This window comes from Triturus cristatus, chromosome 6, assembly GCF_964204655.1.
Source record: "Triturus cristatus chromosome 6, aTriCri1.1, whole genome shotgun sequence".
In the NCBI taxonomy this organism is placed as follows: domain Eukaryota; kingdom Metazoa; phylum Chordata; class Amphibia; order Caudata; family Salamandridae; genus Triturus; species Triturus cristatus.
Window position 1 is genome coordinate 383,980,651 of NC_140589.1, and position 15,224 is coordinate 383,995,874.

General features: G+C 40.4%; 1 protein-coding gene across 10 annotated transcripts in view; it reads left to right on the forward strand.

Annotated features, from left to right (window-relative positions):
• Positions 1–15,224, forward strand: part of MYT1L (myelin transcription factor 1 like) — a 1,127,044-nt gene that overhangs the window by 1,098,840 nt on the left and 12,980 nt on the right. For all 10 annotated transcript variants that reach the window (XM_085610775.1, XM_085610782.1, XM_085610783.1 and 7 more), the window contains 3 exons: positions 2,102–2,323; positions 5,716–5,807; positions 13,449–13,552. In XM_085610775.1, coding sequence (XP_085466901.1) covers positions 2,102–2,323; positions 5,716–5,807; positions 13,449–13,552 — 418 coding nt within the window. The remainder of the gene's footprint in view (positions 1–2,101; positions 2,324–5,715; positions 5,808–13,448; positions 13,553–15,224) is intronic.

Genomic DNA, 15,224 nt, shown 5'->3' on the forward strand with positions numbered 1-15,224 from the left:
CAGAACACTAAATTCTTGCACTCGTGGCACCCATATGACCCTCTCGCTGTTCTCCAATTGTAAAATAAATTGGACTTAAAGCGAAGCCTTGCTCATGACATCCCCCATTACAGCATGCTCACTCAACGCGTGCCCATTCGATGGTTGCTTAATAAGGCGAAATACCTGGAGAAACTTATCAACAATAACTTGCATGTGATGAATAAAGGTACATTAACAGTCCTTATGGACTGAATGAGCAGAGACTTAGCAAAGCATTTCAAGTTACAGTTATCATTATGGAGCCATATTCAAAGAGTGACGATGTTGGTGGCCCCATAATAAAATGATGTTGTCAGCTGAATGCAAATTCCCACACCACAGACTCAACTCAGATACGACGAACTATACCAAATGGCCCAACAGCCGGCATGCCACTTTCCCTGTGACATGGAATCCTCTGATTAGGTAATCGTTGAGAACCACCTGCAGAGTGGCATGGAGGGACCGCACGTGGTATATATGCACTGGTTCCACCAGGAAGCATAGACAACCCCCTTCTGCTAGGGTCGAGGCAGGCATGAATAGCGGCCCACAGATCTCTTACTTGGAACAGCTCTCTAAACATGCAGGCTCCCCTCTGGAACAACCCTGTGTATGCCTCATAGGTCAGCTTGTGTCCTTGACTGAAAAAAGGATACCAACTGTCAATCCATTCCTCGCTAACAGTTTTTTTAAAATACTTCCCAGACCTGTGCGAAGAATTCAAACTGTCGTCCAGCAAATTTTTATGGTATCTGCAATTGAAGAACCGCCTATATTCTTATTTGGACAAATGGAGCATCTTTAAAAAGTTGTTCTCTAGCCTCTACATTTTGCTTAATAAGGAACTGTTCTCCAAACCTAGAGTTAATCACCTTTGAAGTGAAAGGCAGACCTGTATCCAGATTGCATATGCTAATGATGGTGGGGCATACCTATTGGCTACTTGTGACAAAGGCCTATGCAAAGCCCAATACAATTTTTTTTTAATTGTACATAAATTCGTTGCCATGCAGACTGCACAAGGAAAACTTAATGCCAAACTCAAACTGTGAATCAGGCAGGACACCTGGTGCACATCCCCTTGGCCCTGCCCGGCACTACAGAATTACTGGAACTAAATTTGAAGTCAGTTGTCAAGCACTAGTGACCGGGTTATAGTTCCCTCATCAGAACTTACACTACTAAATGATAAGCAAAACATAAAGGGAAGGGACAACCATAAGAAATGCTGGCTAGATTCAGCCATATCTGCGGTGGTGTAATGTGTTATGAGACACTGGAAGTCTAGAGCCCCACCATCAATGTCAGTGTGGAATGATGCCATGAGGGTAATAACATCTAACAAATGCACAATCCATAAACTGACTGGTCAATTACAAATGTGTGAAGACATCGAAGGATTGGAAACTCATTTTAGCGACACAATCCATGCTTCAAGCTGTTTGTTTCATTCCATATACGATTTCATGGCCTGTATCTCATATTGCTAAGTCTGAATAGAGACAAGCGAACGTTTTAACAGGCGCTGTATGAGGAAACATACATGTTTATCACTGACTCGTTTCTCTCTGTGTGCTTGTATTCATGTGTTACAGATCCTCTTTCTGCAGCATGGATTAATACTGACAACCTAAAAAAAAAAGATTCAAATAGGATGTCAAAATAGGCCCTCAAAACAGAATTTACTTCATTAGTCTGAATGCTGGAGCTCAAAGCTCAGTGAACGAATGGATCCACTGTAGATATCCGTGTTCGAACCCTTAGTCACTGGTGTGAAACCTGGTATGACCAGTCAACCCATGCGTGTGATAAAATGAGTACAGCTGAGTTGGGTAAACATCTGTTATTCACCCCCACGAAAATCACTGGTGCATGGTGGCTTTACAAATACAGATGTTAACTAGCCTCTATCTGTTTTGCTTTCTACGCATCTCCTATGCATATCTCTGTGTGTTTCAGTCTTGAGAACATCATTTTTCTTACTTGTTTCAAAAAAGTTTATTTTAACTATGTTGTAATCTCCTTGAGTACTCAACAACAACACAACACATTTTTATATCACTCATCTGATACACAGGTGTCCTGTTCCGGGTTGTGATGGCCAGGGCCATGTGACAGGAAAGTATGCCTCTCATCGCAGTGCATCCGGATGTCCACTGGCTGCCAAGAGGCAAAAAGATGGGTACCTCAATGGCTCGCAGTTCTCATGGAAGGCTGGGAAGACGGAAGGCATGTCGTGTCCTACTCCAGGGTGTGATGGCTCTGGGCATGTCAGTGGCAGTTTTCTTACACATCGCAGGTAAGAAAGCATTTCTGATTCTGATCTTCTCACTATGAATCAGTGACATACTTACATTTATCTCAGGGACTTCCTATAGCATCAGGAGAATCAGTCTTTGAACAGACACTTCTTTCAGAAAGGGGTCAAGTGGAAGCTGACTGTAAATCTCCTCTTCACTAAAATAGATAGTCACCACATTGTGCATTTGTTACTTTGAATCTATGGTGTGTATGTCAGGTAATGTACGCCATTCCATTAAGCACAATTTTCAGAATGGAATCCAAACCTCTGTCGATAAATGTTTCTTGCTAAATCTTTGCAATTTATTGCAGCAATCTCAAATTTCAAGTCAACTGTATTAGTGTCTCATTCTTGATTGAAAACTACAAATGATAGCAATCCATTACACTAATGGAAGACTAAGCGCTTTCATTACTTTTTAAGAGGATGAATTCATTGCTTTGACAAATCAAACTCTTTTTAAATGTTTGGCCTTAAAGTCCAGTCTAAATGACTAGATGGCATGCTATGAACACATGCTAAACCATTTCTAAGGCTGAAGTGGCAGCCCATGTACCTTTCACACTCATAAATGTGTATCTCCTGATGCCAGTACCACTGCTCAGAAACCAAAGCTCTCTGGTTAACAGAGGCCACTTCAGTTTATCTTCTCTCCACATAGTGAGGTATGAAAACTTCCAGGGTCTTTATACACGAGTAAAGCTGAAAAAGACACTGGATGTAAGCATGCCTCACTATGCAGACTGAAGATAAACTCCATCCAGCTCAAAAGAGGCACACAGTCACTCTATACAGGTAAACCTGCTGCGACAAAAACTGTAACAAAAGGAAACTTTGATACACATACATTTGATCATAGGGAATATGTGATGTCATTATTAGAATATGCGATCACGTCACCACTGCTGGTTTAAACTAGTGGTGCCCTGAAAAAGCAAACAAAAAAATACAAACAATCCCGGAATCATGGAAAGGATTGACGATCTGTCCAATCTATAAGCAGAATGACAAGACCAATCCCAACAATTACCGACTTGTCGCCCTAATCGACATAGAAGCAAAGTACTATGCGGGAATGATCCTGGAAGAACTAACATCCTGGGCATAATCAAAATCCATCATCCTCATAAACCAGACTGGCTTCTGTAGAGGACTGGGAACCACTATTAACATTATGGTGGTAGCTCTGATGATGGATGCAGCCAAAGCAGCAAAATATCCGCTATTCCTATGCTTCATAGATCATAGCGCAGCATTCGATCAAGTAGTCCGTGCCAAACTATGTCAGAAATTGGAAATGTGGGGGATTGCGAAAGCAGTTGATATTGCTACACACCAGGGTCAAGATCAAGCTGGGAGTTGGGACGCACCTCTCAAGGCGAATCAACACCTCCAAAGGACAAAACAAGGGTGCTCTTTAACCTCTTCATGGCTGACCTTTCTGGGGAGCTGGACAAGAGCACATCACATGCCCCAAGATTGTTAAAAATACCCCTGTCCTACCTTTTATATGCAGACAACCTGGTGTTAATAAGTCGTACACCAATTGGCCTGCAACACCTCCTGAATACCACTAACAATTTTTCACAACGTAATGCACTAAATATCAATTTAAAGAAAACAAAAATCATGACAGTGAATTATCACAGTATGAAAAAGATTAACTGGTATCTGGATGGGCAACGCCTAGACCGGGTAATCAACTACAAATACCTTGGAGTCTTATTGGACAGCAGAGGCTCATTCAAACTTCAACTAGATTACCTGCGATGGAAGGGCACCACAAGCTCCTTAGCAATGAAGTCTTTGAGAAAAGTCCTGCCAGACCTAACCCTTGACCCTTTCCTACAGGTCATTCAAGCAAAACTTCAACCAATGCTAACATATGGGAGTGAGTTAATGCGAGAGAGAGATGCGATGGCTCTGGATAATTCTATCAGCAGCGCTTACAGTGCAATGTTTCATCTACCGACCTACGTGTACCACGCCCAAATATGCTTAGAATTTGGTCTACAGAAACAATCAGTGGAACGGAGGGGGTTTATATAAAAAGTTGTCATAAGATCAGAGGCTCTGAACCAGAAACTCCTAACTCACACTTTTGGAGAGAACTGTCATGCCGTGAAAAATCACCTGTCAGAGTGTATCTACTCGATTCCCTAACAAGATTGGGACTAACCAACCCTTGGGCAGCCCCTATAGCTCACCAGAATTTCAAAAGGATTGTAACAAAAGTAACAAGAATCTATAGCACAAGATAAAGAAACACTGGCTAAAAGAGCACATGGCTGGACAGTCAAAAGTCAAAAGGAAGATAAAATAAAAATTCCTAAGGTTACGTTTTGGCATTTTGCCAATCCTCCCGCACCTGCCGCCTTGAAATAGGAGACCAGGAGAGTCATCTGTATCTGCCCTAGTCTAAAGGACATAAGATGCACTTTACTCTGACCAATATTCAAACAGAGCAGCACCAGGACCTGTAGACAGGCAGTAAAGCCATGCTTCAACCATGCCGAAACTCAGTTAAACTGCCAACTTACAAAGTTCTATGATACAGTGGAAGAGAGACTCAAGCGCAAGCCACGAAGCAACAGTGAACAAGAAATAGTAATTGTCTTGTAAACTCAAACGTTGGGTCACTTTCAATTGGCACATTCAATCCGGCCATGCGATTGGTTGGCCAGACTACGCAGTCCATGTTTACATCATGAAGCACAGACACTTTAAATCTGAAATGACTTTAAATCTCCAACTTGACATCAGAACTGAGAGCTCGGTGTGGGCTTCCACTCACATTGTATTATCAGCAAGCTCAACATAGAAGATTGTATACTCTGATATAATTTATAACTTGCTGTACAAATTTAAAGAAGGACGGATTTTATGTGGTTTTTAAATGTATTGATTTTTTTTTTATATTGTGAGTTTTAACTAACTAACCAATAAATTACATACTTAATAAAGAAGTAATGTGAAAAATAAATACAATTGCGAAAAACGTGTTGGTCTAGTTAGAAATTCTCATTGTATCCAAAGAAATAGATATTGGATCCTTTACCTGAAATAAAGGGGTGAGATGGCTATGGTAACAAATCTGACACATTTGAATTAATGCTACTTGTAAAATTAAGGTTTTCTCATTGCCGAATCAAGGAAATATGAATAATATGACCTCAAACTATTTTCTTCTTTTTATTGCTTCTTATATGATGTCAGGGGATATGACACCAGATTAAGGTCTAATCTTAGTCTAAAAAAAGCCATCTGGGCCCCCCTTCCCCCAACTCATATTTTATGCTTTTATCACTGTTAGATAGTAACATTAATCAATAGAAATATGTTATGTGTTTACACTGTTAATAGGCTGTTAACTTTCTTACTGTCACCAGTCTATCAGGCTGTCCCAGGGCCACTTCAGCAATGAAAAAAGCAAGGCTATCAGGAGATGAGATGCTGACAGTGAAGCAACGGGCAACTAATGGTAAGCATTCATTTACTTTGCACAAGATAACATTCTTATGACATTGAAGACAACATTGCTTTTTAATTGGAATGCAGTTCATCTGAATGGATGCAGAGAAATGCAGTGGTTTCATGGAACAAACAAAGAAGGACACCTAGGATTACTGATTTGCATTGCCTGAATGATAGTTCACAACTCATTTCAACACTACTCCATCCCTATACATGGGAGCAAACGTATCAATGGTACTGTAGGTGTCGAGGTACTGGAACAGGGGCATATAGGGGCCTTCTGCACCACAATTATGGCTGGCTTTCACTACCTAAGTAGGCATTACTAGGACCCGAGTTACTTGTCTGCATTAGGGCCAATAGCACTTTTGCTACACCACTGCCTGTACACTGATCCAATCATGTTATACTATGAACTAATCAACCCAGTTAGGAAATAATAAACTGCAGTTTAGCTATCTGGCTTTGCACATTGCATATCTATTTGGCCAACAGGTACATTTTAGTCATCCTTGAGGCATAGACATCACATCCCCAAGCATATAATATGCCATGGTGGGCCAATATATTACCTTCTAAGGTCACATTCAACACATCTTCGTAAACAACACAGAGCCATTTTCAGTCTCTTCAACGCGTTCACTTAGAGATCAGGGGTGAGCATAGACCAAGCTCCACTTAATTCCTTACTTCCTATCAGCATATAACCAACTCATTGAATAATGTTATTCCATCAGTGTCTCATGACCAATAGTCAACGAGGTTCCGTAGCACAAAGCTCATAGTGCTCCATACACAACTCAATCCGACCTTACCTGAATGCTAACACCTTTATTAAATGCATTTATCCTCATCTTCATCCAAATACCAGGGATCTGAAAAAAGTCAAAAGTAGACAGAAATTCAAATGTGTAGATACTTGCTTTGTTTCCCATTAAAAGGCAAGCTACAGTTGGAAAAGCCTTTTAAAACTACGCCAGTGACCAGTGTTGCGAAACAATGCGGCTAAAACCGCACTCCTCCCACTGCACCATTTAAGAACTAGCCATCAACAGCCTCGTCGCTCTCCCAGTTTAGAAAAGTCATGGACCTAGAGGCAAGAGAATGCCCATTCCTACTCAATGATTTGACCCAAGGTCCCTGTTTGCTGTGAGGACATAGCTAATTCGAATCCACTCATTAAAAAGAACAACCATGCACAAACTGACTCTAGTCCTGGATCGGTGGATGCCACAAAAGCTTTGCTGTTTAAATTTAAAAATGCTTACTGCTCGACAACCTGAGATGAAAAACTGTTTTGCAAAAAATGTTGCATGCTTTTTAAGCTTGGACTGCGGTATGGAGTATAAACAACAAAATCCGAGGATGCTTCGGTGATGCATCACTTGGGTCACTTTCCAAGGTAGAAAACCCTTTGCTCACTATTGTGACACATGCTACACCAGAAAAAGAACGTATGCCACTTTCATATGCTCCTGTGGACAAAACTGGAGTGGGATAAGCCTCCCCTTTCCTTGATTCTCTGAAAAAGCAATATTCATCTTCCATACTTTAGACCGATGTAAGCAGAAACAGTGAACCCTCAAGCACAGACATCAGGCAGTGGCCCATTATCCATCCAACATTATTTAACCGCTATAAAATGAACATATATGATTCATTCAGAACGGCAACAAGTGGTATACCAGCGATAAAACTATATCCCATACACAGACTTCTGCAGTGGCGGCTCCTCCGCTGAGGTGGAGGAGCGTCGCCCCACTGCTAAATGAAGGCAAAACAAAAGGATTATAACTGGGAGTTAATATCAGTTCTTGCGTCTTTGCGGAGCCTGGCTGCTTTGCTCTCAGAGCAGGAGAAGGAGTGGTGTCCCTCTGTAAAGTGCATGTTCTCCATGCAGGCTGCATTGCAGCCTGCATGGAGAACATGCCCAGGCCCCCAGTTCCCATCTGAGCTCAAAGCCATGGCTCTCAGATCAAACCCAGAGCTGCATTACAGGAGCAAATGGCTAAACCTGCAGCAGAAAAAGATGATGAACTAGAGCCTGCTAATGGTGAGCTTGAGCACCCTGCAAGAGAACATTCACAAACCAGAATCAGTATCAACACAACTGAAAGTGATATGGGGATGTGGAAATGCCTAAGGGCGCAGTGGGACAAGGAGTGTGGGGAGCATTTGGGGAGTTCCACTGTTATATAAGAGAAAGGGTAAAGTATAACTTGTCACTGCAAGAGCAAATACCTTGCAAGTCAATGGGAAAAAGTGAAGTGGAGGATGATGGGAACTGTCCCATGTTCTGTCATGAAGTTGGCATCGGAGTATAATATGAGTATAAATATGTCATTCTAAAAACAGAAGACAAGACCCCTTGCCAGAAGTATTAAACAACAAAGAAGATTTCCCCCTCTGAACCGAAAGGAATTTCTCTCAGCTCCAAGATGGATATGCTCTCATCCCTTCTCCTGTGGCTCCCACCAACCACTATGTTTAAATTACCAATCAGCTATTCACTCTTGGCCGGCATCTCTATTGCCCCAGTGCAACATACCATGTAACGAACACATTACATATCTGAAACCCCCAAAGTCTGGCTTTAATCTGTCTGCACAGCCCGAGTATGAACACTAGGCGGATACACCCAGTGCACACCTCCGCTGTGCAGTTGAATTAAAATAATCAATGCTGTGTGAAGCATGTGCAGTAGCTACGAGTTAGTGCATGCACTGCAGACTTGAGTCCGATACTGTCCCTATGCCCTTGGATCTCCTAAAATGGTATGTAGTGCCCCTGCAGAAACACTAACTGGACAATGGCTGCTGTGTCTCTAGGGGAGCATCCCAAGATGCCTTGCGAGAGGGAGCAAGGAAACCCCAAGGGGCGATGCACTGTGTCACTTCCTCTGTACATGGGAATGTCCTTGCCACTCTCTTAAGGTCTTCAAAGGGGACATGCTACCTGTACAACAGTTTGCATGTCTCTCGTGAGACATTTGCCCTTGTTAACATGTCTGTGGTATGCTGCATCAATTCAAACAAGGGAGCTCCCACATTATACTGCGCAGGTGATAACATTAGGTATTAAAGATGGCTCTTCAAAAACCTTTGCAACCCCTTTTAAAATAGAAAACATGCTAATAATGTCCCCACGAATAGAATGATTACCTCAAATGTTAATTGCACGCCCATTGGGTGTTTACAAATATGATCCCAACAATTTCAAAAACGTATACATAGGCCACAGAAATGTGAAGAAAAACGAGTTACTTTCTTCTCTCTCCTTGTTTCTTTAATTTAGCCATCTCTCAATTCACCCTTGACTTTCCGTCTGACCAATCTTTTTCAACTGTATCCTGCCTTTAGGAATTGGTGATTTGGTAGTAAGCATAATGTCCTCGTTTTGCAGTTCTCCTAATCTCACTGAAATCCTGCTAAACTGACATAAGATTTTGTAGTTTAATTACGCTGTATAACATTTCTTCCGCTAGCAGTTTACTCGTAAGGAACAATATAATTGATCGCTCAAACATTTAACTTTAGACAGGAGGCCGTAACCTTTGCCGCTGCCCACAAAACCAGAAATCGCATAATCACAAAGTGAAGCCCTACATTGAAATATGTGAACGATACACAGGATGTAAATTAGAGACCTTCTTGAAACCCAACAGCCATGTTTTTACCTCCCTTAAACTTGCAAACACCAGGTGAACTTTCAAAGTGCATGGTTTTTGATTTACTAATTACCACTGCCGTTTATCCACCGATTAATTACCAGAATGCCAAAGAATGTTTTGGGACCACTCCTACTTATATAACGTGTAGCAACACAAAAAAACAATATTTATATACGTTTTTAGCTTGCTACATAGGAAAATCAAACTACATAGAGCACTCTTGTATATAAAGTAATTTGTCCTCATGAGATATTTGCAAAGTCGTACAGCTTCTTCGACAGATAAACAAAGTGTATGTTCATAGTGGAATTTTGTGACCTCATTCGACACATAGTTAGAAAGTGGGTCTCTGGTTGGCCGAGATGTGCACCCCATCCAAGAAGGGACCCCAATCCTAGTCAGGATGAGTCACAACACAATCCTAAATAATCCTGTGCTCACCCTCTGGTAGCTTTCCACAGAGCAGGCAGGCTTAACTTAGAAGCCTGTGTAAAGTATTTGTTCAATAACTCATACAATAAAACAGTAAATAAAACATATAAAGACTCCACACCAGATTAGAAAAATGTATTAATATATTCTGAACAAAACAAAATCAAAACAATATTTCAATGTGTAGAAGTTACGATATTGAATTTCAAATGAGTAAATGCAGAAAAGTGCTTAGAAGCAAGTATTACTAAAAAGGTTACTAAAGGTCGCGCTGGACCAGGGCAAGGTCAAAGTTCAGGTCAACCACAATGGAGCACCGGCTTGCTATAGAACTGACGCAAGACCCCAGTGAACAAAGTACCTTTCCTTGTCACAAGCAACGAGATGCGTCGATCTTCTACACATAGTGAAGGTGATGCGTCAGCTCCGAAGACTGTGCCGGAGTCGAGAGGCGATGCATTGGTTCCAATTCACGCAGTCGGGTCGATGCGCCAGAGTCAAGCCTCGTGGTCAGGACCTTGGATCGGCACTGCGTCATCATCAAACCTCGCAGTTGGGTCCTGCATTGTCATCGAGCTGCGCAGAGATGGCTCCGGATCGGCACTGCATCGGCATCGTAGAGCGCTGCGTTGGTTCAGATCTGCACAGAGGTGACAATGCTTTGATTTTGTAGCAAAATAGCTGCAGAGCCCACTTCTGAGGCCCAGAACTTGGAGAAGGCGCCTCAAGCAAAGGTAGGCTCACAGATGGCAGAGTCCAGCAACACAAGCAACAGGATTGTAGGAATCCTTTTGTGTCCCTGACCCTTCAGAAAACAGGAGGAAAGCCAGTAAGCCCTTGAAGCTCACTAGGAGAGAAGGAAGAGTCCAACTCTCCTTCAGCAGAGTCAGGGAGCAGCAGGCAGCAGGGCAACAATCAGAAAAGCAGTCCAGTTGAGTCGTTTGAGTAGCACAGTAATCCTTCTGACAGAGGTTCAGTTCAGGATCCAGAAGTGTCTGATTTGTGTGGGTCAGAGATCCTGTCCTTATACCAAGAAGTGATTTTGAAGTGAAGGTGATATCAAACGCTGGCCTCTGAAGTGCACCCAGTCCCTTTCAGCCCAGCCCTGTCTGCCAGGCTAACCCTGGGAGTAAATCAGTGCTTTGTGAGTGGACTGGACACTACCTATTGAAAGGTAAGTGTCAGCCCCTCCTGTTCTTCCTGCCCAAGAAGACCCATCAGAATGGAAATTAATGCAGATGAGTACTCAGAATGCAGATGAGTCTCATCTTCCTATGTTTGTGGCTGTCTAGGGGGAATGCACAAAGTGCAGCCGTCGCCCAACCCAGAAGTGTATTGGAAACATGCTGTAAGGCACAGAAGAGCCAAATGTCACTTTCTAAACGTGGCATTTCTAAAATAGTAATGTTAAATGCAACTCCACCAGTAAAGAGGATTTATCAAGACCATTCCAAACATATGAAACATGAAAAAGCCACTCCTCTTATCAGGAATTACAGCTTAAAAGTGTATAAAGGAATTCCCACTGCTAGCCTAAGGGAGGGGTAGGCCTACCAGTAGTGTAAAATGAAATAAGCTTTCTGTCATTATTAGGCAATCTAGAACATAAACGTTTGTGTCCTACCTTTTACTTACATAGCACCCTGCCCTTTGGGTTGCCAAGGGCCTTCCTTAGGGGCAAGGTATATGTAATAAAAAGGGAGTTAAAGTCTTGACAAATAGTTTGAAATACCAAGTCGAAGTGGTAGTAAACTGCACACACACAGGTCCTGCAATGGCAGGTCTGAGACAGGTTTGAAAGGCCACTTGTGTGGGTGGCACACTTAGCGCTGCAGACCCACCAGTAGGATTTCATTTACAGCGCCTGGGTATATGCTATACCATTTTACAGGGACCTTACAGGTAAATTAAATCTAGCAAATAGGTGTAAGTCAGTAATAACATGTTTAAGAGAGAGAGCACATGCACTGTGGCACTGGTTAGCAGTGGTACAGTGTTCAGTCTCCTAAAACCAGCAAAAATGAAAACAGAAAAATGAGGGAGAAAAGCAAAGATTTTGGGAATGTCTACCTCAAGGCTGTCAGGTCTTATATGATTTCATCATAAAAGGACATCCAGCTTGACTTTTATAAGTGGCTCCCACTTCTAGCCCTTACCTCATTTAAACTGAATTTCGTTCAAGGCCCTTCCTCTCCACCCACTGCAGTATTTTGCTAATAAACTTACTATAACTGGAAGTCTGCACTCTATATGCAGCTAAGCTGCCTTTCGCCTCAACCCCTGTGGCAGTGGGGTATTTTGAAAACTTAGACTGTCATCAATACTTCAGGGGGAATAACTCCATCATACCAGAAGACAATGTGTATAAATCCATAAAAAGTATTGTTGGGGTCAAAATTCATATATTGATGAGATAGGGGAACAACCTTTACAACGCAACTTTTACAACGCACTGCCATTACAACAAAACTGTTACAACGCAAATGCATTGACAACGCATGCCATTACAACGCAAGTCTTTACATCGACTTGCACTAGATGGCGTGCTAACATTAAAAATAGTGTAGTTTACTATCCAAACACCTTCCCTACTGTTACGTGGACTGGAGTTAGAATAGTAAATTACACTTTTTTAATGTTAGCACGCCATCTAGTGCAAGTCGATGTAAAGACTTGCGTAGTAAAGACTTGCGTTGTCACTGCATTTGCGTTGTAAAAATTTTGTTGTAACAGCATGCGTTGTAAAAGCATGCGTTGTAACATCATACATCCATGAGATAGAGAATGTGGAATCAGGTTTTTTCATACAGTGCCCTCAGCTATCAAATTGGGTCCCAGTAAAGATGAGATTGAAGCCCATTCTTCATTTGATAGCTCGTCTTCATTTGGCCTGTTAGGTAAATCGTCCCAACTCTAAATTCTGGCTGAATGTGCTATTTTTTCTCTTTGTTCTCTTTTCTTACGCTACTAGTCACAACTCTGATTCTTTTTATAGTTTTTTATGTCACCAATGCTCCAAGTTCAGCGGGAGGAGACAGAAAGGCATGGCTAGAGGGGGAGAGAGGATGGTAGAGTTCTAAATAAGATGTCAGGCAAACATTTACTGTTAATGTTTTGGGATCATTATTTCAATGGAATGTGAAAGTATGTGTAAAATATTTGTAAGTACATGTAAAACTAAATTCCTCACTCGTCACAAAACGTCCTAAGCTGCTGGGAAATTAAATTAGATTATATTTGTATAGCAATATATTTTCTACACACAATGTATATAAATGTAAATAAACGCAATTGAGATAATTATCTGTGGTATATGCAAAGTGATGTCTTTTGAAAGGTACATTTGCTATGATGATGCCTTACCCGCTTCCATACCATTTTATTGAGTTTTGTAAGTAATTTAGATGACCACAAACTTTTTTTTAGCAAAAATGTTGTCTCTCAAAGTATATGTGTATAGGAGTACAAACAAACATGTTTCATAATAGATTATCTCCTGCATAGTAACAAACATCTAAAGAGCCTTTTCCATTGTTTGTGCTTTAGGTATAGAGCACGATGACGAAATGAAACAGCTTGATGAAGAAATCAAAGAGCTAAATGAATCAAATTCCCAGATGGAAACTGACATGATTAAGCTAAGAACGCAGGTAGCAGTTTTATTAAGCCTAAATGGAGTTGTATTAAAACATATTAAGACTGTTGCGAGTATTTGATTGGCCAGGGCACAAAAGTGAAAAAACAAACACTCCATTAGATGTCTACTAGTTTATAACCCAAATATATATGTATGCTTTCACGATATATATATAAATATATATATGTATATATATATATATATATAAATATATATATATATATATATATATTTATATATATATATATATATATATATACACACACTCAAATATACATACATATATGTACATATGTCCTTGAACAGCTGAAACGCGTTCCTGCTATCAAGTGCTGCCAGTGAATAAATTGATATATATTCCATGGATTTTGAGTGCAGGCTTTTTCTGAAACAAGAGAGAAGTGTTCTTGCAATATATATATATATATATATACATATATATATATATATATATATATATATATATATATATATATAGAGAGAGAGAGAGAGAGATAGATACGGCGGCACACAAAATCCTCAGATGCCATCATCCATGCTTTTTTTACCGTTTTATTATTTTTTGTTTTTCATATTTCATAAATGTAACCTTTTTCTGTGCAAGAAAACACAAATAACATTTGTTCCCCAGGCCAACGTGTTTCAGCTTCCACCTTCTACTGGGCCTTCGGTTACATCACTGTGAACATAGACAGTCCATATGACTGAATGCCGCATTCACGGGCTACATACTCACTGTGACCATCCCTTGAGATTCATAGTAAAACACTACATATGTCGACTCCAGGCTATATGTTTAGTGTATATATATATATATATATATATATATATATATATATATATATATATATATATATATATATATATATATATATATCTGTGTGTGTCTATATATATTTCATAAATATGCATATGTAAAGATATACATATTTGTTTTTGTACAATGTATATTTATATATCCATTAAATCCATGTAAGTATAGATAATTATATATAAATATATGATTACATGCATGCATTTCTTAAATATATATATGTTTCTATGTGTGTGTGTATATTTGTTAAATTCACAAAACATCACCCATAAAATCTATAAATGTGCAGAAACTCTAGAACCAGTTATGGGAAAAACACATGGGTGGCAAAGGGGAATGTTGAAGACTAAATTATAATTTATATAGATATGCATTCACTAACTCAATAACTCCATTGCTCTTCCAATGTCTCTTCCAATTATGAATAACTAAAGAAGTCACTAATACAAATATTCATATGTAATAAATGGATCTTAGACTTTTTATTTATTTGCTTATAAATTACAAACATATCAGAAAATGAAAGTATGATCAGCTTGTAAGTAACCCACATAGGAAAAGGAATTACCAGCATATCATTCATATACTAAACAAACATGAAATGCGAATGTCTACCCAATGAAAACAACTTCAGCAACAGGGAGAGGGGCTACAGGCAGGAGAACAGCATGATCCCCACCCAAGCACCATGGAGGAGCATACTATGCTCCCCAGTCCACTTCTACCCAACCTTTACTCCCAAAGCACCACCAGACAACCGCCTGACATTTTCCACCGGCTTTTAGCAGATGCAAAATGTCAGCAAAGTTTTTCACGTAATTGGAAAAAAAAACAGCAGAACAGGACCTTGTATTCCCAGGTCTGTGTGGTT